At 42.1% G+C, this 27,824-nt stretch overlaps 2 protein-coding genes across 3 annotated transcripts in view; one reads left to right on the top strand and one right to left on the bottom strand.

The window, feature by feature from the left end:
* Positions 1-17,441, top strand: part of LOC121537245 (probable G-protein coupled receptor 153) — a 75,282-nt gene extending 57,841 nt beyond the window's left edge. The window contains exons 4-7 of one of the 2 annotated variants that reach the window (XM_045207170.1): positions 8,287-8,476; positions 10,270-10,299; positions 13,902-13,921; positions 14,280-17,441. In XM_045207170.1, the coding sequence (XP_045063105.1) occupies positions 8,287-8,476; positions 10,270-10,299; positions 13,902-13,921; positions 14,280-14,996 (957 nt within the window). In that variant the 3' untranslated portion in view covers positions 14,997-17,441. Of the gene's footprint in view, positions 1-8,286; positions 8,477-10,269; positions 10,300-11,277; positions 11,460-13,901; positions 13,922-14,279 lie in introns of both variants that reach the window. The other variant, XM_045207169.1, reaches the window with a different exon arrangement.
* Positions 17,442-24,757: 7,316 nt separating this feature from the next.
* her3 (hairy-related 3) lies at positions 24,758-26,034 on the bottom strand. The gene is made up of 4 exons (XM_041845088.1): positions 25,924-26,034; positions 25,691-25,786; positions 25,522-25,603; positions 24,758-25,342 (listed from the first exon to the last, which is right to left on the bottom strand). Exons 1-4 carry the CDS (start codon positions 25,975-25,977, stop codon positions 24,849-24,851), a joined length of 726 nt encoding a protein of 241 aa, XP_041701022.1. The 5' UTR covers positions 25,978-26,034; the 3' UTR covers positions 24,758-24,848.
* Between the last annotated feature and the right edge of the window lie 1,790 nt (positions 26,035-27,824).

Here is a 27,824-nt window from a genome sequence, read left to right as displayed (position 1 = left end):
GACTCCAGGGCCCAGACTACAGCCAGACATTCCTTCTCCACCGTTGAATAGTTCTTCTCTCTTGGAAGTAACTTCCTGCTTAGGTAGAGAATGGGATGTTCTTCCCCGTCATGTGCCTGGGTGAGGACAGCACCCAGACCCACCTCCGAAGCATCCGCTTGGACAATGAATTCCTTCTTGAAGTCTGGTGCCACCAGGATCGGACTGGAGCAGAGTGCTCGCTTCAGGTTGCGGAAAGCCGCCTCCGCCGCCGGGTTCCACTTCACCATTCGTGAGTGGCGTTTGGTCGTCAGCTCCGTCAATGGTGCCGCTATGGTAGCAAAATCTGCAATAAAGCGTCTATAGTAGCCAGCGAGGCCCAAAAATGACCTTACTTGCTTCTTGTTGATGGGCTGCGGCCAGTCCTGTATGGCCCGCAGTTTGGCTTCCTGTGGTTTGACCAACCCCCGCCCAATGGTGTACCCCAGGTAGTTTGTCTCACTGAAGGCCACCTTGCACTTCTTCGGGTCTTTTCGGGAAGCATTCAGCATCTCCGCTGTGGCCTGGTACTTTTCCACAGCTTCCACGGTCAGATCAGCCGTGGTCAAGGCCTGTTGACTGATGAACCGTTTGGCCTCATAAGGCAGGGCGCGTAGGTAACGATCCACCACAACGGCCTCCACCACCGCCGCTGCTGTATTCCTCTGCGGATCCAGCCATTTCCTTGCGATTCGGACAAGTTCATGCATCTGCGCCCGAGGAGGTTGGTCTGGTTGGAAGGTCCAGCTGTGAAAGCGCTGGGCCATACCAAACTTTGTGAGTCCATATCTGCTGAGGATCTCAGACTTCAGGGCATCATAGTCAGTAACCTGGTCAGGGCCCAGGTCCCGGACAGCATTCAGCGATTCCCCGGTTAGAAAGGGGGCTAACAGACCAACCCACTGTTGCTTGGGCCAGGCTTCCCTAGTGGCCGTGGCCTCAAATGCATGCAGGTATGCCTCAATGTCATCGGTAGCTCCCATCTTAGATATAAAGTCACTTGCCTTTATTGGGCGGGTATTTTGGACCACCCTCTGTCTCTGCAACTGCAATTCCTCTGCCTTCAGAAGGTTGGCTTTCTTTTGCTCCTCCAAGAGAGCCACGTTTACTTGCATCTGGGCTTGCTGGCCAGCAACAAGGGCTTTCAATATGTCCTCCATTTCAGTCGGCGGGGAGCCTACGGCCAACTTGGAAAACTGGGTGATCAAACCTTCGGGTATCCTCCTCTGACATGCACTATTAACGCTTGAGCGTGCCCGTATTCTCCACCATCTGTGATGCCACGAGAGGCTACCGCTTCCAGCGGGGTTGCCCAAGTAGTGCAAGGAGTCCAGGTTCAACCAAAACAAGGATTTTTATTAAAGGTCTTCGGCAACTAACGAAATTATAACACAATTCTCTTCTTCCTCCAACCCACCCTCCAGACCGTGTCTCTTCCCTTCCAAAACAACTCCAGCCCATCAGCCCCTGATTGGTTTCAGCTGCGTGGGAAGATTGGCCACAGAGGGTTGGAGTTCCCGACCATACCAGCAGATGGAGCCATAGCTGTCTGGGTTTGCAGCCACCTCAGGGGGATGTAACGTCCCTCCAGGACACAGCCTCTCGTGACATCACACTGTGTATTCCTCCTTTACTGCGTCACATAATCTCCCCCTGGAGTGAGAGAGAAAGGGAGAATGAGAGAGAGCTAAAGAGAGAGACAAAGAGAGAAAGAGAGAGATAGCAGTGGCTGTGTTTATGTGTGTAAACCAGTTGGCCATTTCCAGCTGTTTGAAATTGATAAGAGAGAACGAGACAGTGAGCACACTTTTGGTTATGACCCATTGATTTATTTATACTAGTGGCTGGGGACAATTTCGTGAACACTTTGTTGAAACCCCTCTATATTCCCTATGTGACCTTGAATGCTACTGTTCTCACCCGCTTCATCCTTAATGGCATGGGGGATCTATATACCATCTACACATTTTCACCTATTTGACCTGCACCACATACCAGTGGAGACTGGTGAAGGTGGACGACTCAGTAATGGCTGAAATGGAATGGAAAGGTAATAAACACATGGAGTCCAACCTCCAATTTAAAGTGACACCAGCCACCACTGGCACATGGATGCATGCACAGACATAAACACACACATTCACACAAGCACAGACACACATAGAAACCCCCCCCCCGACACACACACACACACACACACACACACACACAGAATAGGCCCAGTTCACAGTACATGATATGTGAACAACCTTTAAGTGCCTCTTAAGCAACCTTTAAATGTGATTTATCTTTTGGCTTTATGCGTCTCCTGGTGTCGACACTTAATCTCTGAGTGATGCCCCTCTGCCCGTAACGTTAACTCCAAAGCATTATGACCCAAACTGTGTGTTCAACAGAAACCCTTAAAATTATTAAAGCGGATCGTATTTCCAGTGTGCCTACTAAAGCACAACGAATCTCCAGCCACTCCCTGGTGACCTGGAATAATGAGCCATTTAAATGCAAGGGCAGTTATAATACAACATTCATCCATTATATTTCTATGGACTTTAACAGAGAAATACATGCATTTAATAGATTTTCACAATTGCTATGCTGCTGTATTTCACCCCTCCCACTATGACGTATGGATGGATCCATGTAGAGTGCATGATGATAGTGGTGATGATGGTTATGCATGTTGAGTGTGATGTTAGTGATAATGATGGTTGTGCAAGTAGCGAGTTAGCCTGGGTACCAGTCTGTTTTTGCTATCATTGTTTGGCAATGACACAGAGTACAAGAAGTGGAATCATAGCAGAAACAGACTGGTGCCCAGGCTAGTATATAGTATGATGGTACATGCAGAGTGTGTGATGATAGTGATGATAGTTGTAACCACTCATGTTGTCTCTCTGAATCTGACTGTATTGCCTTGTGTTGAGAGGAACTGTGACTTCCCCACTCAGAGGTCCAACCAACTGTAGCAGCTGGAGGGGAGACATGTCGGCTCCTTCATAATGGTGCTTAAAGGCACAATCTGTGATTTTAACAGCCTGACCATGCCACTTTAGTTTGAGTAAGCTTAGAGGGATGGAGCTGGGGTTAATGTAACCCCTCTCAAATTGATAGACTGATCTATTGGTGCAAGGAAGGACTGACAGTCCATGAGATCGACATGATGGTTTTAAACGTATTTCAAAGCTATACATTGTGTTGTTTGTTTACATAAACTAAAATGCCAAAATACAACAACGATGGAGTAACAGGCCAACGTCCTTGGTTTATGATAGGGTATGACAGTTTACTAAGCTCACAGGGTATTACAGTCTTTAAGAATCAATATTTGAATTGAACGGAACATTGAACAAGGGGAAATCTCACAGATTGTGCATTTAAAGGCAAACGTGAATGTAATTTAATGAACCTGATTGAGTATTTAGTAGTAAGCCCTAATAAGCCTGTCCTCTGATGATTTTGGTGACTTGATTCCACGTGATTGGGTGGTCTGTTGGCTTTCGGTGTACAGCACAGGGATTTGTCTGCCATAGAAACCCTTAGGTGGTGCCCCCTAAGCGTTTTTCCGGGACGCCTAAATCCAAACTGCCAAAATATAATCTAAACAGTTAGGGGAATTGAAAATCCCAAAAACAATTAATTGAACAGTATTGATTTCATTATTAAGTTTGAGCAAAAGAACACAGCATTAGCCATGGCAAAATGCATAGTATTGCAGGAAAATATCTTTAAAACATCAAATGTTCTCTCAGCTACATGGCAGAATATGTAGAATCCAGTGGTAGTCGGTGCCGTTTAAGATGAGGGAAGACTATTCTTTTTTTTATGAGTATGGCCTTATTTCTAGTACAGCGAATTGGATGACTGTCATTCATATTCCATTCACCCTGCTCAATGTAACATCGATAGGTTTGGGCTACTACATGATACTAGAATTTTCCCTATATCCATCATGAGATTGCTACAACCTAGCCTATAAATGAAAGTTTACAACGTAGGTGCACAGGTCGAGAGAAATTTGAGTAATCAAGGTGACAGACATTGACACATTCGAAACCGCCTTGCACAATCTTGCCTGCATCTAGCTGATCTAGGGTGTAATCATTAGTCCAACAGTTGCAAATGAAAGTTTCTAGTATATTATCCCTGTTTTGTTCTGTTTGCTTCCATTTAAGAAACGTTTTTCAACAGAATCGGCAGAATGAATACACCTCTGATCACGCGCAAACACAGTTCACTTTCATAGCAGCCACATACAAACAGCATGATCCCTTTGATCGTTGGATAATTCCTTCTCGCATCTATGTGCTCTCCTCCTCTCACCTTTTCCATTCGCTTGTGGACGTCAGTGCTGTAAGTGACCAGGCGAAAAAACCTTTCCAAGCCAAACCTTCATATCATAACAGCTACACACAGCCTACATCGTTGTCACCATATTAGCTAACATCAAGTCAACATAGCTACTAGAACTAACACGTTAGTAAACCTGCTACAATCATGCAGTACAGTGTACAGTTAGCAAGCAGTTTAGAAGTTAAACCAAAAGCTTACCTTGACTTGGAAGAGTTCCAGTGTTGGATAGCCATAGCCAGCTAGGTAACATTGCATCCCTCTCTGTTTGAGCCAGGTGTTTGAGTAGGCTAAACTAGCTAGCTGCATTCAGCTAACTAAGTGAAAGTGTAAATATGAAATATCTCTCTCTCTCTCTCTTACTTCTCCTTCATTTTTGAAGAAATTAATTCGTTCATAACTGTTAAACTATTGTCTTTCTCTCTCTTTGAGTCTACTCACAACTTGTTATGCACTGCAGTGCTAGCTAGCTGTAGCTTATGCTTTCAGTACTAGATTCATTCTCTGATCCTTTGATTGGGTGGACAACATGTCAGTTCATGCTGCAAGAGCTCTGATAGGTTGGAGGACGTCCTCCGGAAGTTGTCATAATTACTGTGTAAGTCTATGGAAGGGTGTGAGAACCAAGAGCCTCCTAGGTTTTGTATTGAAGTCAATGTACCCAGAGGAGGACAGAAACTAGCTGTTCTCCAGCTACCTACAGGGTGCTGTTGAGGCTAATGTAGACCTGCATTGCAAAATAGTGTGTTTTAATCAAATATTTGGTGATGTGAATATATTTAGTATAGTTTTATCTAAAAAGGATAACTTTTTTAACGTTTCACTATTTTATATTTTTATGAAATTCACTGAGGAGGATGTTCCTCCCCTTCCTCCTCTGAGAAGCCTCCACTGGTAGAATCCCTGGAAATTAGCTTTAAAACATTTTCTCTCAGCTCCATGGCAAATGTGTAGAATTGCAGGAAATTAACTTTAAAACTGCTCAAATGTACATGTTTGGAGATTGCATGGCTGTGTGCTCGATTGTATACACCTGTCAGCAACGGGTGTGGCTGAAATAGCTGAATACACTAATTTGAAGTGGTGTCCATATACTTTTGGCCATATGTATTTGGACACCCCTTCAAATTAGTGGATTTGGCTATTTCAGCCACACCCGTTGCTGACATGTGTATAAAATCGAGCACACAGCCATGCAATCTCCATAGACAAATATTGGCAGTAGAATGGCCTTACTGAAGAGCTCAGTGACTTTCAACGTGGCACCGTCATAGGATGTCATCTTTCCAAGTCAGTTCGTCAAATTTCTGACCTGCTAGAGCTTCCCCGGTCAACTGTAAGTGCTGTTATTGTGAAGTGGAAACATCTAGGAGCAACAACGGCTCAGCCGCGAAGTGGTAGGCCACACAAGCTCACAGAACGGGACCGCCGAGTGCTGAAGGGCGTAAAAATCGTCTGTCCTCGGTTGCAACACTCACTACCGAGTTCCAAACAACCTCTGGAAGCAATGTCAGCACAAGAACTGTTCGTCGGGAGCTTCATGAAATGGGTTTCCATGGCCGAGCAGTCACACACAAGCCTAAGATCACCATGCGCAATGCCAAGCATCGGCTGGAGTGGTGTAAAGCTTGCCACCATTGGACTCTGGAGCAGTGGAAACGCCTTCTCTGGAGTGATGAATCACGCTTCACCATCTGGCAGTTCGATGGGCGAATCTGGGTTTGACGGATGCCAGGAGAACGCTACCTGGCCAAATTCATAGTGCCAACTGTAAAGTTTGGTTGAGGAGGAATAAGGGTCTGGTGCTGTTTTTCATGATTCGGGCTAGGCCCCTTAGTTCCAGTGGAGGGAAATCTTAACGCTACAGCATACAATTACATTCTAGACGAATCTGTGCTTCCAACTTTGTGGTAACAGTTCGGGGAAGGCCCTTTCCTGTTTTAGCATGACAATGCTAAATGTGCACAAAGCGAGGTCCATACAGAAATGGTTTGTCAAGATCTGTGTGGAAGAACTTGACTGGCCTGCACAGAGACCTGACCTCAACCCCATCGAACACCTTTGGGATGAATTGGAATGCCGACTGCAAACCAGGCCCAATATCAGTGTCCGACCTCACTAATGCTCTTGTGGCTGAATGGAAGCAAGTCCCCGCAGCAATGTTCCAACATCTAGTGGAAAGCCTTCCCAGAAGAGTGGAGGGTGTTATAGCAGCAAAAGGGGGGACCAACTCCATATTAATGCCCATGATTTTAGAATGAGATGTTCGACAAGCAGGTGTCCACATACTTTTGGCCATGTAGTGTACTTTCATGTAAATATAGTGTCTCGGCTCCATGGAGAAATTTGGAGAATTGCAGAAAATGTGCTTTAAAAAAATATATATATATATATAAATAAATACAACATTTTCCAAAAAATATTGTTGTGCCAACTGTGCCCATTGCCACGCCCCTTGCCACACCCACCACCTAAGACCCTTTTTCTCCAGAAAAACCCTGCAGTATCTTACATCTAATGAAGATGTAGATTAGGTTGAGAGTTATCTAATCGACCTAATCAAGTGACTCATTGATGGACCCTCCATTGTGCTCCTGAAGTTGACTCATGACACCAAGGAGGTTGCTCAGTAGGGCCTATAATTAACACACGCCACCTGCCAAATGCGGGTAGATTTTGGCATTGGCGGGTAAGATGTCAATTTTGTGAATACAAATTGTCAAGCATGATCACATTTATAGTAAAATAAATGCTGCAGCGGTTTTCAAAGTATTTCCACCATTTTGTTTCATAGCTGGTAAATTCATCGCACAAAGTCAAAGAACTATGAATCCTATATAGCCTATTCCACCTCACGCTGCAACACTGCCTGGCAGGGGCCTCTGTGCACATGAAGAGCTGAGTGAAAGATTCATTTTTAGAAGCGCTGCGCACAAGCATAAAAATGGTTCTAATTTACTTGAAACGAAGTGAGACTTTGTCCTTGTGTTTCTTGGCTATTTACATTGTTTTGTTTACAAGCTAGGTTGTTTTTCTATTTTTGAGTTTCAACTGCTAGGGAAGAGAAGACACTTCTACTAATCAGACTCAATTTCACAGGCACAAACATCACTGGAGTCACGCTACCACGGTAACCTCCCACCCTTAAAGGGGCAGGTGAATAATAATAATAATAATATGCCATTTAGCAGACGCTTTTATCCAAAGCGACTTACAGTCATGTGTGCATACATTTCTGTGTATGGGTGGTCCCGGGGATCGAACCCACTACCCTGGCGTTACAAGCGCCGTGCTCTACCAGCTGAGCTACAGAGGACCACAGGTGAACATTTTTGTCTGTGATATTTTGGTTAAAAGACTTAGGTCACAAAAAGTATAATTATTCAATATACCACATTAGTTACTTCTTACAAGTTATTTTTATTTTTTACATTACAAAGCATGCTCATCCGTTTATTTTGTGTTTTATTGGTGTAATTTTAGCGTCAAAAAGTATTTTGGCTGGTAAAAAATCTGAGTGGCTGGTAGATTTTTAAATCTAAGTAAATCTACCTGCCACAGTGGCTGGTGGACCGAAAAGTTAATTTTATGCCCTGTTGCTCAGGCTGGTTAATCAATTTGATTAAAGTGTCAAGGACCAGTGAAAAGGAGCACACACTTTGGTCCTGGAACACACTATACTCTACTCTACTCTACTATACTATACTATACTATACTATACTATACCAAACTATACACTTTTGCTCAGGGAGAGGCACCAAAGACACACTTCTCTGCTGGTGTTCCTTGAGATATAAACATAAACTGCTCTGTTGGAAAAACCGCTTGGGTTTTGTAGTAGTTTCGCTTTGTACTTGATATTGACCATGCTATGCCTTGTGCCCTCCATCTTCCCTTCCTCCCTCTATCCCTCCCATGCAGGTTGTGAGCTTTGCCAGTCTGAAGTACGACCGCTCTTACAGCTGGATGGTGCTGTGCGTGCTGTGGTGCTCCATCGCTCAGTCCATCCTGCTGCCCATGTTCCTCTGGGCATGCGACCGCTACCGCGCAGACGTGCGCATGGTCTGGGAGAAGTGTGTGGCCATCATGTCCAACGACGACGTGGACGAAGGTAAAACAGGCGAGGAGGGGGAGGTGGAGCAGGCCAGGCTCCTTCTGTCCACCACCTACCCCCTCCTACCCCTGGCTATGGTGACTTCATAACATGAGGGTGGGGGGTGTAAGAGGTAGGGGGTAGAGGTTAGGGTAGGGGTCTGGAAGCCTGCTCCTGGAGAACTGGCATAGGACCTGTGGTTTGGTGCCCTATGGCCACAGGCATTTGATTGAGCCGGGGATAAGGGTAGGGGTCTGCAACCCCCGGTCCTGGAGCCACTGCTGGCCCCTCACCTTTGGGGTTGTGCACTATCATAGCTTGGGCCTTGGTTGATTTATGAATGGATGATTTGATAGTCATCTGTGAATGGATTCAGAAGATATAAAACTGGATTTGAATTCTGAATCGGGCAATTGATTTACATTGGGGGCGCCATGTAGGATTATGGTGACGTTCCGTCGAAGTAGTACATTTCATGATTTGAGCTTGATTGATTGTAGATAAACTTAAACTGAAATAAGCAGGCCTAGAAGGTTCTCCGGGAGCAGGGTTGGAGAGATCTTGTTTTGGGAGTGACGTCTGTTCAGCTTACAACCCTAGATTTGATTCAGTATATATAATTTTCCTTTAATGTGGTCATATGTAGCCATCCGGGGTCCTTATGTGATTGGTCTAATTTGATGTGGTCTAATTTATCATGTGACCTATCATGTGACCTTTTTCTCCAAGTGGAGAGGAAGTGACCAAACAAAAGTGTCTGTAGGACTTATAGCCACATTTTGTGGTTTCATTCTTAGTGGGCTCATTTAAAAAGAGTGAATTCTATGCTATGCTATCAGACTGTTACAAGATATTGCTGGAAAAGCACATACTTTCCCCGCAGAATATGACTTTGCTTTACTTGAATGCATTCAAACTGAAATCTTCCTTGGCCTAGAACACCCTGACACAAGACGCAGAAATAAATAGAGAGGATTTATGAAGATTACAACCAAATCAAAACTGAAGGAATATAACTAGCTAAAAAGCACATTACATTTCAGCACGATGGTCATATTTCCAATCCTATGAGATTCTGGTATGCATTTTTCTTAAATCTATGATATACATCAAGGCATGATTGTACGCACACCTATCAGGTTTTTGGACCAATGTCAGCGTATGAGTGTAAACAGATACAGCCGGATGACTAAATAGTCTTTTGGAAATGCAGTAAACTATTCCTGTCCATGTTGTCTGTAGGCCTATGTAGTGACAATAAGCAGTGACACCACAAGCAACCTCATTCACACTATTCCCTCAAATTATGCAAATTAGGTACTTTTGACAGACCAAAATGGCTTAATGATCCAAAGGGTACATATAATAATAATATAATAATAATATATTTACAATTCAGAAATACACAGACACTTACCCAAGTTTTGTCCCTCATATTAACTTTAAAGTTAGGTCACATGATAAATGTAATAGCCCCTATAGTTTGTTAATTGTGTATTGGGTAGATGTGAACTATTCTATATTGATATGAGACCAGAATAATAATAAGAAACATGAAAAATCCTCAATGTTAAAAACATGCTAATTGAAATGAACCCTGTGAAATAACTTGCCTTTTCTTGCAATGAAATTGTTTAAACTCAACTTGATATCTCCCCTCTCCCCTCTTTCTAACCCCCATACCTTTTGATAACTCCCTTTCTATACGTCCATCCATGTTGATTGTTTAGCATAAGGCCAAAAAACTAAAACGTAGGACAATGTATTTTTTGTGTGATTTTAATGTTGCCAGCGCTCCTCTCTTTTTCCAGAGGGCTTGCCTTGTATATCACAATACAGTTGTATGTATAAGGGTTGTTTCTTGTTTCCAAAGCTACTGACTTGCATGCTATGCTGCCTGTGCAAATAGCCAATCTCATCCTCCATCCTACCGGCCAACATTTGCCCTAAGATCAGCATTTTACACCGATCTCCAATTGACCTCGCATTGAATCTAATGCAATTCTTCTTTTGATCCTAAATTTGCCTGACAAGTTATACAGTATGTAAAATGATTACTTGAAAGTATTCCTTTGATTTGTTGTATTATGGTTCTCACGATAAGCCCCATTGTTTTAAGGATTAATATCATTATTTCTGGACAGGGTCTCTGAATTTGGAAGGAGTTGTTTTGTGTTTTTCTAGTCGGTAAACGCCCACAGTCATGATTTTCAGTCAGTGATTATTTTCAAATTCACTGTTCAACCCTCTGAGCCATAGGGCATTTTTGCCATCTTGTTGCAGAGATAATTTAGTCACAATCTACACCATAATGACCCACTGAGTGTTATGTTCCCTGTTATTCAGAACACTTCAGACTATTACAAGTTCACAACAATATCGTAAATTATTTTCACTAAAGTATAGATCTGTGATTGCCACAAAGACAAAACAAAAGCCACAAGTTAACTAGAAGAGTTGTGCAATTTTGTGGCAATAATGCACATATAATACGTTGTGATAGTCTGAAGTATTCTGAAAAAAGGATATGTAACACTCAATGGTTCATACTAGAATATTTTTTTTATTAAAAAGATAATCTATTAACTTTAAAGAAATCTTTAAGGCTCAAAGTGAAAGAATGTCTCGAGGCCTCGAGGGCTACAGTGACTCCTTTTTGATTAGGAACTCCAAGTTTCCCAGCGGACACCCAAAAAAAAAGAATAAAAGAGAAAGATGAATTGTCTCTATTATCTATTCGTCTTGTCTGTCTGTCTGTCTGTGTATTTTGAGTACGTTGGTCTTTAATCCTGACGCGTATGCTTTTCTGCATTTTGCAGAAAACAGCCAAGATGGAGGAATTCATGCGGACTTAATATATGACAGACCATATGACTATAGCTCCGCGGCTGATATCATGACGGTAGACCGTATTGCCAAGTACGAATTCTCAACCTTAGAAATGGGGGTCCCACAAGGGTATCCATTGCAACTACAGGAAGATAAAATGCAGTATTTGCAGGTATATTTCCCTTGATTTTTATTATTTCATCAATTGATTTATTTTTCACTTCAAATACAGATAACAATGTGCATGGTGAAAGAGGCCCTTCAGCCTACTATAATATCTATCTTATTGTTTGATCTTGCTGGAATCATTTTACATTTTGCAAACTGATATTTCCTATCTAAACATGGCATTGAAAGGTCAAAAAGCATATATCTGGCTGACTAATGTTTGGCAAATATGACCATCAGTAGTTTTCACCTTCATTGTAGATAAGTCTCTCTAATGTGTATAGGTGGGTCTTTCACAGACCTGCCACCTCTTAATCGTAGTATCACAAGTTAAACATAGAAATACTAGAATAGTATGAGGTGGTAGGGCTGATGCTGACTTCCAATATCCTTGACTGAACCATTATGCTAAAACAATGCAAATGCTTGCTCATGCTAATGCTATTTGGTCCTATTGACTCCTATTGTGTCCTATTGACTCCAGACTCAAAGCAAGTCAGTTGTAGAGCTGTGAAATGCTCCTCTTTGACATATTATTATGAACCCCAATGCTGCTCTCCCAACATGCAGTCTTCAAGAGCTCACAAACAACCAAACCACAACTGTGTGTGTGTGTGTGTGTGTGTGTGTGTGTGTGTGTGTGTGTGTGTGTGTGTGTGTGTGTGTGTGTGTGTGTGTGTGTGTGTGTGTGTGTGTGTGCTTGAGTATGCGCACAATGTGTGCGCGAGTGTGTGTGCGCGTGCAGTCGTGTGGCCCAAATAAAAATTAATTAAAAGAGCATAATTACAGTATTGGAGAGAAAATGAAGGCTTTTGAAGGCTGAATTTGGAGACCTAAACTAAGAATGCCCCTTTTACCTGACACAACCCAGACTTACGGTCACCCCCGCAAGACATCTACCACTGTGTCATCTTTGTTCCATTCTTTTGCAAAACAATTACCCAATTGGGCTTTCGACTACTCCATGTAGCGCAAATAGCTGCTAGCAAGACCACATGTAACACAGCACAGTGTAATGCTAACAAGAAAGTAGCACACAGGAGGTGTAGCCCTTAGATTTAGCCATCAAATATTTGTTATTTTATAAATGGTTTATGATAAGAATATTCTTATCAGGCAACTTGGACATCAAATCAGTAGGCCTAGCCATGAAATCTATAGGCCTATGATATGATATGATATAGACTGAAATTTGATCTCCTGATAGTTGATAGTTACGCTCATTCTATTCTCTAGTAGGATCGAGTCTATTCTATTTTTGGACAGTTATTGAACAGAGATGTATACAGTAGCTATCATTTCACCACATTGACTCATTAAACCATTGATTCAGTTTTGTCTAAATAGTGCATCTTATACACTGAGTGTACAAAACATTAGGAACAACTTCCTAATATTGAATTACACCCCCTTTTGCCCTCAGAACAGCCTCAATTCGTCAGGTCAGTGGCTCTAAAAGGTGTTGAAAGCGTTCCACAGGGATGCTGGCCCATGTTGACTCCGATGCTTCCCACAGTTGTGTCAAGTTGGCTGGATGTCCATTGGGTGGTGGACCATTCTTGAAACACACGGGTAACTGTTGAGCATGAAAAACCCAGCAGCGTTGCAGTTCTTGATACACTCAAACCGGTGCACCTGGCACCTACTACCATACCCCATTCAAAGGCACTTAGATCTTTTGTCTTGCCCATTTACCCTCTGAATGGCACACATACACAATCCATGTCTCAAGGCTTAAAAATCCTTCTTTAACCTGTCTCCTCCCCTTCATCTACACTGTTTGAAGTGGATTTAACAAGTGACATCAATAAGGGATCATAGCTTTCACCTGGATTCACTTGGTCAGTCTATGTCATGGAAAGAGTAGGTGTTCCTAATGTTTTGTACACTCAGTGTGGAATTGGTTAAGATACAGTTTGTGTTTTAGCAGTCCATACTGTATAATGGAAAATAATTATCAATAAATAATTATCAATAAAACAAATGTGTTTGTATTACAACTAAATACATGCAAGTCATGGCATTGAAACAGATATATTAAGTACACATTTGTGCCTACTATTTGGGGTGCTACAATTTGTCAATACAATTCTAGAAATCAACTACAACAAAAAAAACATAAACACGTGGCTCCATTTAAGAATTGTTGGTGCAATTCTCAAATGGCTTATATTTACAGAATCAGACTTTTCATTTGCTATGTTGCATCTCGTTGGGGTTACATTCCCCATCCTCCCCCTGTCAGTCCTCATTTTCAACTACTACTCGTGCTTTGCTTCCCCCTGCTGGTCAAACTTCTCACTCAACGCTACTGTATAGTCTGCTGTCTCATTTCTGCATTTACAAAAAGACACCACATAGTGGCACTCTGATATTAGTTTTGTGCTGTGTATCTTCTCATTGACAAACCCATACTAAAAGCTGACGTTATGTCTCTCCTACTTAGTTCTCAGAACAATGTGGAATGTGAGTATCAATTTGGAAAGAATGCCATTTAGTCCGACAAGTTAGTTGTTATAATAGTGCTGTATTATGGCTTTAATACTGTCATAATAGTTTCAAAAACAAATACGTGTTAATTGAGTTGCATTAATGACTCCTGTTAGAGAAGACAACATTTGATTAGAAAATAGCCTAATGTTTAACACCAAATAATTTAAAGAACTTTGCATTTGTAGTTTTAGCAGTAAGAGAAACAAAATGTATTGCTGTTGTTTTTCATTGAGAATGTATGACTGTATAGCCATTATCATATGCATATTATACAGGCCTAACCTTCTCCATACAAGCTGATGTTGTTGGTCTGTGTGTTGTGTTGCGCCAGGTACCCCCTACAAGAAGATTCTCCCACGACGAAACCGACATGTGGACCAGCGGCCAGATCCCCTCCTACCTACACCACTGGGGCTCCACGGAGGACGTGATGGGAATGGTCCACTACAACTCCAGCTTGCCACGCAACGAGAGACGCAGGAGCAGCCCGGTCTCCTACCGCGAGGAGAGCCACCCGCACCGCAAGCGCCGGCGCTCCGAGGATAGTGGGCACATGCTCAAGCAGCTGCCGCGGGGGAGCGGCGGCGAGCGCTACGAGGAGGCAGATTTGCGCTGCTTCAGCCGCGACGAGGTCATCAACTTTATCGATGAGACCCCGCTTCCCAGCCCCATGAAGAGCCCACGCCGCACCTCCACCATTTCCCTCATCCCAGACGTCTACGAGCAGCACATCATCTTGTACCCGCATTTCCCACTCACCGATTTTGAGCGTGAGCCCCATGCCCTGCGGCGCCTCTCGGAGCACGGTAGGAGCTGTAGTCGGGGAGGGTCGCCAGATGGCTCACACAGGGCAGACAGGGCGTGCGGTGGGGAAAGCTCCGGGGTGTGCCGTTCAGGTTCCCTCCGTGAGCACCGGCGGGAGGGGAGGCGCCAAGGCGAACTAGTCCCCACAGGGCAAAGCCTGCGGACTGGGGAGCACTCGTCTCACAGGCCCAGCAGGACAGGAGCCCACGGAGCTGGGCCCGACTGGGGGAACACAAGCACCTGACTACGGGAGACAGTAAAGGAAGCACAAATAGTTTTATAAGCTCACCTTCTGCATCAGCCTCTAGATATATCACATTTCACTCAGATTCCATAGGATCTGCCACCTAGATAGAGTGCAGAAAGTTTGTATTATTATTATTATTATTATTATTATTATTATTATTATTATTACAAAACCATGGCATTGGGGTGATGGAAAGATTTCATACTGGTATATCCTAAATAATGGTTGATTTTATTCAACCACACTAAACTCCCAAAGCTAGGACTTATACTCAGTTTTATTGGCCTTGAAGCTTTGTACACGTTTCATGACATGCCTACCTTTGCTTTAGAACCTGGTAGGCTAGACAGCGTAGCAACTTTGAAAGAGGCTGTGGCGCCACCACGTAGTTACTCAAACACATTGCTTTTAGGAAACCCATACTAACATCTCCTTTTAATCTTGTGCATATTCCACTCTTTTGTTTTGTGTCGTTTTCTTGTACGAGGATTGGGGGGAAATTGGTATTTTGATATTTTTTTGCACTTATAAGGATTCAAAATCTCAGATATTGTATAAGGTGTTATGAGATGAGAGGGCAAGGCCAAAACTGCCCATGTTCATTTTTGTTATGGTTATGACAAGTCTCTTTGATGGATGATCATTTGCTTGATTTTTTGTCAAAATAAACAAGGAAGAGAGGGAATGTTTTTAGGCAATATACAAAACCTTGTTATTTCTTCATGAAGGAAGCACTCTGATGTTGTGTTGTGGCCTACCGTTAAATATCCTATACAAAGAGATTATTGCAATTGCCTCACTTCAGTGTAATTTTCTACATGGTTGTGTAAGAAGAATTTCTACCATGACGTCCCTTAAACACTTTGAAAAAGTGAACTCGGCGTGGAGTGGATGTGACGTGTACATAATGAAAGTTACAGGTACATTGGATGTATGGTTTGGTGTGTTCCTCGTTCTTTCATTGAGGATTTGACTGGGATGTTTTCTTGTTTCCTCTTATAAATACTGTTATTCGATATTTATGATTACAAATGTGTAACAGTTGTCAGCACACACACAGATATTCATGCAGACATACATTATACAATATACATCAGCCATTAACAGTAGCTTAACCTCACAAATGGTACTTGGCAGCAGAGTGTTTGTCAATCTGTATATCCCTAGGTTGGCCCTAGTGGCCCTTTTAGGAAGCACCAGGATGTGCAGAGGAAAATCCACCCGACCAGGGGTGCATCTCAATAGTCTAAATTGGTCTCCAAGCCTCCTTGTCTCCTCTCTATCGGCGCAAATATCAAAATATAGAGTAAGTCTTGCAATCAGCTTACACCTTTCCCGTTCTTTCAGATCAGTGAGGATGAGGAAAGGAGACGAGGAGAGGGAGTCACTACACTATTGAGATGCACCCAATGGCTCATGTCCAAAACATCTGCCATCTCCCAATTTGAAATATGTAACTCAGACATTCACATAAATCAGTCATTGATGTCAATGTGATATTTGTGGGAGGTTAAGTTATGCATGCAGGTCTCAAGTTAGGATTAAGCCTCCTTTTGCTTGAGCTGCATCTAAATAGTCTAACATAGTGTCTGTTAAAAAGGATGAGGGACACATTCAGTCCAGGATGGAGCTCTAATCTGCTACTGGCACATACTTGAACTATAGAAATAGAATTCCATGTCATATTAAGTGTACCCATAAGGGTACAGTCCAACGGTCTGAGGGTCTGTCCTGTTCTAGGGATTCTATTTATATTGCTTTAACTGTGGCCAATCAGTGAATCCGGATCGAAGGACCATGAATAGAAGTACAGGTTCTCTGGGTGACCTCGACTAGAACGAGGTGCTTTTTCAGAGAATGTTTGCCATGCCAGAGGGTGGCAAGTACATTTACATTTAAATGTACATCAGTTAGCAGACGCTCTTATCCAGAGCGACTTACAAATAGGTGAAGTAAGAAGTAAAGCCAAGCATGGCTGAGGGAAGGTGAATATTGTTCATTAAATTCACCACCACCAAAGCACTCCAATGTTTATAGATGATGTGGTTCACTGGTGGTGTGGTTACACATTTATATTCCCTTTTGCTTTGACATTCTTGGCTTAAATTTTTACGAAACGTTTAAGAAATTCACCTATCTCTAGATGGTGTTTTGGGAAACACTTGTTAAATATCTCAAAAACAGGGCCCATCAGATGTATAAGACTATTGAGGCATGATGGACCATGGCAACTGGGTCTTCCTCATGCTGGAAAGCTTTGAATTATATTGATAACTTGTTTTTACAAACGTTATAAACTTTAAAATGTAATATTCCCCAAATATGTTAATTTGGCAGTTCTAACATCTTAAGTTTGACATTTGACATGAATGTATTGAGACAGGATTTGTGTATGTTTGCAGATAAATTAATTAAATGGAGTGATAATACTTTCAACTTGCAGTGTGCCCCAATTAACCATTTTATAGCCTTATTATGTTGGGAAAGAATTCTAGACTTTCTATGAGGCACACACACATTGGTCTTATAATGCATCATAGTGATGTATTATAAGGATGTTATAACTACTTGGAGTTATGACAGCTTATAACATGCATTATAATGCACTATAAGTGTGTGGAGTTAAATGCTAACCTGGTACCAGTCTCTTTCTGCTAACATTCCACTCCTTGTACTACGTGTCATATGCCAAACATTTTACATATAAGCCGAACATTTGGCATATGACATAAAGGCGGTTAAGAGGTCAATGGAATGCAGACCATGGGATATAGAAACACGCTGGATTGGCGCACATTCAACAAAGTGGATTATTTTTATTTATTTTTTTTCCCTTTATTTTATCAGGGGAGTCATAATGAGACCAAGGTCTCTTTTACAGATGAGCCCTGAATTACATAAATTACAGAAAATACACACATCAAAATATAAATACAAAATGCAAGCAGAAAGAAAAACAAACACATTCATCAGTAATAAGCAATAAGGATATTCATCAAATACGTCATGATTGATGTATTGTTGCAGGCCCACAATGTGGTTACTAAAGTCCCATTTGTATATAAACTCAGCAAAAAAAGAAACTTCCCTTTTTCAGGACCCTGTCTTTCAAAGATAATTTGTAAAAATCCAAATAACTTCACAGATCTTCATTGGAAAGGGTTTAAACACGGTTTCCCATGTTTGTTCAATGAACCATAAACAATTCATGAACATGCACCTGTGGAACGGTCGTTAAGACACGAACAGCTTACAGACGGTAGGCAATTAAGGTCACAGTTATGAAAACTTAGGACACTAAAGAGACATTTCTACTGACTCTGAAAAACACCCAAAGAAAGATGCCCAGGGTCCCTGCTCATCTGTGTGAACGTGCCTTAGGCATGCTGCAAGGAGGCATGAGGACTGCAGATGTGGCCAGGGCAATAAAGTACTGTGAGACGCCTAAGACAGTGCTACAGGGAGACAGGACGGACAGCTGATCGTCCTCAAAGTGGCAGACCACGTGTAACAACACCTGCACAGGATTGGTACATCTGAACATCACACCTGCGGGACAGGTACAGGATGGCAACAACAACTGCCCAAATTACACCAGGAACGCACAATCCCTCCATCAGTGCTCAGACTGTCCGCAATAGGCTGAGAGAGGCTGGACTGAGGGCTTGTAGGCCTGTTGTAAGGCAGGTTCCCACCAGACATCACCGGCAACAACGTCGCCTATGGGTACAAACCCACCGTCGCTGGACCAGACAGGACTGGCAAAAAGTGCTCTTCACTGATGAGTCGCGGTTTTGTCTCACCAGGGGTGATGGTCGGATTCGCGTTTATTGTCGAAGGAATGAGGGTAACACCGAGGCCTGTACTCTGGAGCGGGATCGATTTGGAGGTGGAGGGTCCGTCATGGTCTGGGGCGGTGTGTCACAGCATCATCGGACTGAGCTTGTTGTCATTGCAGGCAATCTCAACCCTGTGCGTTACAGGGAAGACATCCTCCTCCCTCATGTGGTACCCTTCCTGCAGGCTCATCCTGACATGACCCTCCAGCATGACAATGCCACCAGCCATACTGCTCGTTCTGTGCGTGATTTCCTGCAAGACAGGAATGTCAGTGTTCTGCCATGGTCAGCGAAGAGCCCGGATCTCAATCCCATTGAGCACGTCTGGGCCCTGTTGGATCGGAGGGTGAAGGCTAGGGCCATTCCCCCCAGAAATGTCAGGTAACTTGCAGGTGCCTTGGTGGAAGAGTGGGGTAACATCTCACAGCAAGAACTGGCAAATCTGGTGCAGTCCATGAGGAGGAGATGCACTGCAGTACTTAATGCAGCTTGACCCCCCCTTTGTTCAGGGACACATTATTCAATTTCTGTTAGTCACATGTCTGTGGAACTTGTTCAGTTTATGTCTCAGTTGTTGAATCTTGTTATGTTCATACTGTAACGACCCTGTATTGTGTTCTGTGTTCATGGATGTGTTATCGTTCTCATGGGTACTAGCAGGGGTTAAATATGCCAGGACAGATGGAAAGGTTGGGGGGTATGATGGGTAATCCCGCGGGATTTTGGGAATGATTAAATAGGGGTTACGGTCTCATATCTCCTCTCTTCGGTTCGGGACCCTTGATTTTGACATGTTCTATTTGTGTATGTTCGAGGTTTAGCGGCGGGGGTTGTGGCCTGAACAATAGCCCATTTAGGAATAAACCTGTGTTCTGCCTGTACACCTGGTGCCCGTCTCTCTTTTACTTTATGACCCAGCTGGGTCATTACAATACAAATATTTACACATGTTAAGTTTGCTGAAAATAAACTCAGTTGACAGTGAGAGGACGTTTCTTTTTTTGCTGAGTTTATTTGGCTGTTTTTCGCTGCATAACATTTAGGTTAGTTGTCCCTTTTCAGATTTAGAAGTTACTGCTAAATGCTAACTGGCGTTCCTATAAACTGGTAGCATAACTAGCGTACAGAAATCGGTGGCATTAGTCAAAGTAGTTTTTAACTGTAATGCAGTTGATTGATGATGATGACATGATGGACATGTAAAAGGGGTTGACATCCATACAAGCATTATACTCCGATTTTTACCCAAATTTAGAGTGAAATACACACATAAAAATAGCTTAAATGTAGGCAAATTTTGCTGGGGGACAATGAGGAGATTAGGGATCTTTCCCCCACGCGTTTCCATGACATTTCCATTGTTTTGGTCGAGTTCCATTGACCTCAGAAACTGGTACCCAGGCTAGATAAATGCACTTATAAGGTATAATGTGTGTGCGCCTCATAGAAAGTGTGTGCTATTATCATAATAATTTGCTAACAAATGTTTTGCATACACTTTAAGATCATTTGTTTCTATAGCATAAGTAATGCTCCAAAATCCAGGTTATTAATTTAGGTTAGCCTATGTTAATTGTGCACCTCTCACCCCTTGTCTAATATTCAAATGAATATCATAATGTGAACACCTTTCTTTGAAAGTATTACCGTTTTTATATTCCCTTTTCGAAATTTGCCACGTCATTGACTTTTCCTGCATTATGTTTTTCTCTGTGTTTACAGTAGCCTACTTATTTATCAAAATCTAATTTTGTAACATATCCTTCTCTGTTAAAGCTTTTATGACTGTCAATCCTATGAACAATGTTTGGTGTTTTTGTTGCTGCGATTATGGTTTTGTTCAAAGGATAAAGATCTATTTCGAGTCAAAGTTGCAGTGGAAAAAACACTTGAATAGTTTGAAATCGTTGAAAGTGTGTTTTGCGTTTGTATTTTAAATGTTAAAAAATATATATTTTCCCGGTGATGTAGGCTATTGCGGTTCGGAGGTGCACATCAACCATTTTAGAATTTTATTCACAACTCGGTTTTATTGAATTGATGTTCACACTCCTTTGAGATAATTCGAGATATTATTCTGTAAGGACCAGAAAAAATAAAGCAGATGTTTCGACTTACATTGTTTTTGACATATTTCTTCTGCACTCACAATCCTCAGAATATTTGACTAATATTCACACGAGATGGCAATATTTTTTTTTATTTTTTTTTATTTTACAAATGAACAGCCCCATTTAATGGGCTCGCAGTCCAGATATGGCCTGCAGGCGCCATTTGAGTATCACTGATGTAGTCTATTCAAAAGACAATTCTAGCACTCCAACAATCCAACTATATGAGGATGAAGAGCATCCTGAAGCTGCCCCTGAACACTGCCATTTTAGCATGCAGTCATGTCTGGTCAATAATTCACCTGCAGCCCACAGGCTACATATCATAAGCCTACCCCCTTAGAAACTCAAGTAGCCTAAATTTGCACAATCATTTTTTTTTTTTAGCAGGTGTTTTAAAAAGCTTGACTCTGCAGATTCAGTGACGTCTAGCCTCTCACCATTGTTTCCGTGGAGAACGCCCGCACTTTGTTCACCAGTTACCCGCAGCCAGTGAGCCTCGACACTGGTCTTTATCCAACTCTAAGGGAAATTCCACGGTATTGTGGAGGTCTAGTTGTGCTGCGACCTGGTCTCATGGTTAATACACCCCATTGCAACATTTTACATACATCTAATTATGAGACATTTTCGTTGGGGTAATGGGGTAGTCGAGTATTTAACCCATTTTAGTCCTATCACTTGAAGCTAGAATCCTTTTATAAATTAATGATATATAGGCCTACCCACTGATTCTTGAAGAATGTAACCTATAAATGCCTCATGACCTTAGTTCAACTGTCGTACCCCATCACAACCCAATAATAAGCTTATTTTACTCCAATGTTTGTAAACAACTTAAATGTAAACATACACTGTATAGCCTCAAAACATGGTTAAAATTGTACATTTTAAATCATGGATGGTCAGTCCTTGCATCCGTGGCTCTGTCTATGAATTTAAGTGGATTATTGCTTTAAAATAGATAGGATTTGATCGAGTTGTTCTCAAATTAGATGATTTGAGACTATTTTGCACTCTTCGTTTTAGTGTAGGCCTATGAAAAATATTGGCCAAGAGAATGACGAATTTAAAAATATGCCTCACCTTGGTCTTAGATTAAATGTTCCACCTGAAAAAACATCTCTCTAGTCCACCACAGGGTGTTGAAACGCTCGGAGGACACGGGGCCTGGCTCTTTGCATCGCTGTATGTAGGCCAGGCCTACACGTCTGCCTCTTATGGGCGCTTGACTGGGCACAGTCTAATGCAAATACGTTTTATTTTCCTTTCTCTGTGTTTCAGCTCTGATGCACCACTATTATGGTGCAAACCAAACTAGCTTATTTAAACAACGCTGAGACGAGTTCATAGAAATTCTTAAAAGTTTCAGTGCATTCAGGGTGCACATCACGTGGCTTTTCTTCAGTAAAACAAACTCAAGGGCTTTGGCAGGTTCTTTAGCCTATAAAGCTCCATGTATTCGCATCACTAAAAGCGCAACAGCGGGACTGTTGGGCCCATATGGTTGCAGTGGGTCTGCCTATATTGAAAACAGCTTGCTCTAAATAGGCTACCCTGATCACAATCGTCTAAAACCCAACTGTAAGCTTATATATAAACGAACATTTAGTGCAAAATGTAGGCTATCATTATGACGACCAAAACGTGAATGCATGGTGTAGGCCTGCTAACAACAGATATAGAGATATAGGCTATTAATGTGACACATGCAGTCTACAAATGGCGTGTGGGTCAGATTTAGCACACAAGCAACTTGAACCAAGCATAGTCTTTTTTGTCTTATTTTTTTCTCACATTGCTTGAGAGCCTCCCTTTTCTTCGGGAACCCATGCCTTGTCACCGTCCCCAGCAGGCCGTCAATACCATCTGAAAGAGCGATGGGCGTTACAGCGATTCTCCTCGCTGCAAGGTGCCATCCTCTCCAACCTTAGTCGACATGAAAAGAGAGCCATTTATGATACTGATGCTAGACCTCCAACCCACTATAGCAGCGGAAACGTTGTTTTCCATCCAAAGAAACAAACGTTTATTTTTGGGGTCAGTTTGTGCAGGCTATATAGATGCATCTTTATGAGTAGCCTGTTATCTTTAGGATATATAGGCCTACCCAAACGGACTAAATGAAAGTGAAATTAAACGACTATTCTCATATGAGCTTCCAAAACCAACGTCTGGTCCACAATTAATCCCAAACCTCCATAGTGAATGTGGATTCACAAGCGTTTAAGATAACATGGGGCCTCTGAGACGAGAAAGCAGATAGCGTGCATGTAAATAATTAGTAGCAGAAAATTGCTGTGCTGTTCAACAAGAACCTAATTTGCGCGCTGCTGTTTCGGTAGTTATGCGTAAAACTGGATAACAATGGGATGAATGGCGCGTCATGGCATGCGCCCTAGGTGGTTGACAACCCCCCCAGACTTGTTTCCTCACTGGTTACTTAGGCCAATGTCTTAACATTGCCAATGTAGGAAAGGGACTGATATAGGCTATAGCTTCATTGACAATGTTAATACATAGCAACTTGAGCTTTATGATGCATGTTGCACTACTGGGAACATGGGGTACCCCTGGGAACCAAATGCCAAGGTTACCCGTCACCCGATGCCAATCGTTTCAGCAACAGGTGACAGCCATGCATGTATATTTACCTGCAGTCGAAATAAAGAAGAAGAAAAAACAAGAATATAATATAAAAGGGAAAAGTTATAGATATTAAAGAAACGTAATCCCTTGGCCAGTCCCGAGGTAGCTTTTTCGAACGAAGAGGCTGGTGAGGTGCCCCACCATTTGAATGCATGTTCTGAACCTATATTCCCCATATGTAGAGAGGAGAGGATGAGAGGATGCGGTCAAGCACCTGGTGCCACAGCTCCCTGTGCAACTTCATACGCGAATTTATTGATATGCTTTTGGATTTTGGTACAGGTTGGCACACCTCTGTTTAATAATAGGCATAATGAATACAGAGAATGTGCGACCTATAACATTCCCCCACGAGCCAAGTGGCTAACTTCAGATATTCGAGCTTACTAACTAACTAGGCCTACTGCAAATTCGAAACTATTTTCATTACAGATGTAGGATCTTAATTTGAGCCAGTTTTGTTTGCTACAGCAGGAAAAAAATCCTGCAGCAAATGTGAATTATTAAGTGGATTATAATTAATGGACGTTTTTGTAGGGGTTGATAGTTTTTTCGTAAGGGAAAATCAAGTATGTAATTTCAAAATGGAAATGATTAACTTCAGAAGCCTTTTTAAACCTCAAATACACAACAGGTTTCGGGCTCCCAAGTGGCGCAGCAGTCTAAGGCACTGCATCACAATCTGGCCTTGATGGTTTGGCTGGGATAGGTTGTAATTGTAAATAAGAATTTGTTCTTAACTGACTTGCCTAGTTAAATAAAGGTTTAAAAAAAGTTTAAAATGTCCTGCATTGTAGCAACGTTCTCGTGCAACAGGGTGATCAAATTAGGATCCTACATCTGTATAAACCACTCTTTTAACCATATCAGTGAGAAAGATGAATAAATCACTCAATGTGAGTAACCATGGAGAGGTTAGAAGATGGCTTATTTGGCTTGCAAGATGAGTTTAGGTGAACAGATGCATTGTTACTATTGCATTTTATTCTGTATTGTACAAATTGGTTACTGAATTACTTATTACTTTCAAAAATAAATGTGTGTGAATTTCCCACCCATTCACTTTCCCAGTCCACTAACAAATAAGACGACGAAAGGCTTATTCAGTTCTTTCAGTTCTTTGATTTTATTGATAAAATAAAAAAAATCTGTACAAAAGTTAAAACAGTATTTAGAAAATACAAATCTACACCGTGCATATACTACACAATAAAGTATTTAACAGTTCAAATAAATCTCTATTCAACATGCTACCAAGGACGCCAAACATTGTGTATGGTAACTGCATGGCTGTATTGACCATTTGAGAGACACTTGTTTCTGTAGCATGGGCTGAGACTGTTATTTAGTTTAATCTTATTTGTGGATACGATGACTTGACTGGTCCCTGCGGAGAGTTTAGTCGGTTTGGAGCTGTGGGGTTTGAGCGCCCTGATGCACCGGGCGAGGGGGACACTGGTTGGTGCCTTGCTCGCTTCGTGCCCAACTGTCGAAGGAAGACGTCTTTGCATCCGGCAGCACACAGCAGTTTCGGGCAGCACATGTTTTGTTCCCGTGTCGCTGTCCGCGGTGCTGGAGTTCTGAGCCTGTCCTCCGGTGCAGTGCAGGCTGCTTGAAAGGTGCGTCAGCATGGTCAAACGACTGCTGCTCCCACTCGAGTTGTCTGCCAAGTACTGGTTCACGCCTGCTAGGCAGCTCCTGAAGCCAGCTTGGTATTCAGCAAACTCGGAGTTAATGGAAAATCCTGTAGAAAATGAGAGGAACATTTTGAGTAAATATGGCACCATGCGTAAAACCCAGCCTATCGAGAATTTCACTTGACAGTAGACCAAATAATTCCTGGTAGAAGCTAATAGTGATAGGCCAGCCTACCATAGGCAAGGCCTAGAATGAGATAACAAATAGTGAAGATGGATAACGCACCACTCTGGATCTTCTGAAGATTTCTCAGATGTTTTACAGTTAGTTCCAGGATGTCCGCTTTCTCGAGTTTGCGTTTTCGAATCTGAAAAGGAGCATACATTGAGCCACTAAGCACAAAAGCACGATTGGTTTGTAACAATTTGCCTAATAGATTCGAAGTATTACTTACATTGCTGGTGTAATAATTCTCCAGCAGAGATTTTAACTGGTCCAAACATTTATTTATGCGCGCTCGTCTTTTCTTCTCCATCAATGGTTTGGATACCTTACAAAAAAAGAGAAATAAAGCATTAACAAACAATCCATCAGTCACTTTAAAATCTTTGTTGTTGACATTCATTTGTTTGAAAGTTATTATTACTTGCCAATAAAGCATGCATGTAGGTAACATAAACTACACACCTTTTTCCCATTTATGATTTTGGTCTTGATTACACAGTCGGATGTCGACACCATTCTGAAGGTAGTTTCTGGTTTGCTTACAGATGTTTTTGACCTACTGCATGAACTCTCCCTGGCGCACGAGTGAAGGAATTCTGCCTCGGGAGCCGATTTATAGCGTCCCCCACTTAACATCTCAATGCAACAAATGACCTGTGGGTCGCGCGCGCCGAGATGAACAGTACTGCTTTGACAGCCCCCAACAACCAATCAGCCAAGAGCTCTCACCGAATAATCTATTGAACGCGCATCATCTCCAAAGGCGGCATATCTTGGACCTCTAACATAGCGTAAATATCTCCGAATATTGCTGTCTAAATCTTAAGATATTAATATAACGTTATGCTATTTATGGAAAGAAGCACAGTCATTGCGGAAATTACATTGTCTCCAAAAAACAACTAGCCTATATTATCTATAGGCTTTAACTATATCAACACGTTTAATAAATTAATGAAATAAAGGTATGTTATAGCCTTTCATATCTGGAAAATATATGACAGGTTTTTTAAACATGCATAGGACTGTCAAATTTTAGGGCAAGTAGGCTTATAGCCCACTCAATACAGTCTTATTATCTTAGCTATTTTCGTAGCCTTCAATTAGTGTGTGGTGAGCTAAAGTCAATGTTCTGTCAACTAAATTATAAAAAAGGACTACATGTTCATTGAAATTTGATGCAATTTCCACAGGCTAGATGTAAACCTATACCGCCACGCCTATAGACATATCAGTAGGCTTCAATATTAGAGAAATCATTCAACGTGTGAGGTGAGATTTTACAGAAAAGCGTAGAAAATCACCCCATAATGTGTTGATGTTAATTGTGTTTTGCTCGGTTTGGGGACTCGTACCAGGTCTTGCTATTGATTCCTTTATATCGGAGTTTCACGCCAATGAGGTCAAAGGCAGCACCGTGGAAATTCTCTCCATGTCTCCACAAGATTTCGATTTTCTGGTGATACAAGAATCCGAGACACCTGTTGCAAAAACCTATGGCCACACACTAAATCGTCTTGCGACCATAAAGCATATCTAGGCCTATCTCAACGATATCCACCATTACATTATAAAGAAGAAAATATACAATTGTGAATTTGTGTTCCCCATGTTTTTGTTTTCTTCAGAAATAATGCATTGACACTTTTGTCTTCACAGGCACCGAGGAGAATCGGTGGGCCGCCCCCTGTCTTGAGGCCCTTGCCTCCAGATTCTTCACACTGCACCCTCAAAAGGCACAACCCTTGGGAAAGTCATGCCAGCTGAACCGCGTGAACTAGCCCAACTGCACTGCTTTGCGCATCAGACAATCGGGGACTTTTCCTTGAAGTACAGCCAACTCTGAAGAAATAGACGTTATAACCACAACATGAGACAATTTCTATCTTCAGCATTTTTTTATTCTAAAAATCTAAAGGTTTTAAATGATTATAATCTTAAATAAAGTGGCAATGGCAGTATTGTGCAAGTAGGCTATATATTACGTAGCCTATAATTGTGGTGTAAATTATTGATAACAGCCGAAGTGAAAAATCTCATGTGAAATGGGACCATGCCATTCGTTGGACACGCGACATGCTCAATGGAGATTCTATAGACTACTTTCAAAGTTGCTTAAGTCCTCTCAAGTTTGATTCCAGACACAATGCATGTGTTCAGATGACAATAAGCGCGAGGGAACAAATGGCGGGGAAAGGGAGAGGGTTTTGGCATTAACATCTCAGTGTATTCAGTTCAGGGACAAGGCGCCCCTGAAAAGAAGGCAGTATATATGCCTACTGAGAGGCCATGGATCTTTTCTTCAGTCCGTTTTGTGTCCACAAAAAGTGGGCCGTATCAAAGATTTCTCTCACTTTCAAACA

Source organism: Coregonus clupeaformis, chromosome 24, assembly GCF_020615455.1.
Source record: "Coregonus clupeaformis isolate EN_2021a chromosome 24, ASM2061545v1, whole genome shotgun sequence".
NCBI classification, from domain to species: domain Eukaryota; kingdom Metazoa; phylum Chordata; class Actinopteri; order Salmoniformes; family Salmonidae; genus Coregonus; species Coregonus clupeaformis.
This window is presented reverse-complemented; position numbering and strand designations above follow the sequence as displayed.

What these genes read in the sequence shown, in the direction of transcription:
- her3 (XM_041845088.1), bottom strand. Translation starts at nt 25,977, where the DNA reads ATGGTGTCGACATCCGACTGTGTAATCAAGACCAAAATCATAAATGGG. An exon ending in AGAATTATTACACCAGCAAT is followed by an intron (nt 25,604 to 25,690) that starts GTAAGTAATACT and finishes GCTCCTTTTCAG; the next exon opens with ATTCGAAAACGCAAACTCGA. An exon ending in TCTTCAGAAGATCCAGAGTG is followed by an intron (nt 25,343 to 25,521) that starts GTGCGTTATCCA and finishes CATTTTCTACAG; the next exon opens with GATTTTCCATTAACTCCGAG.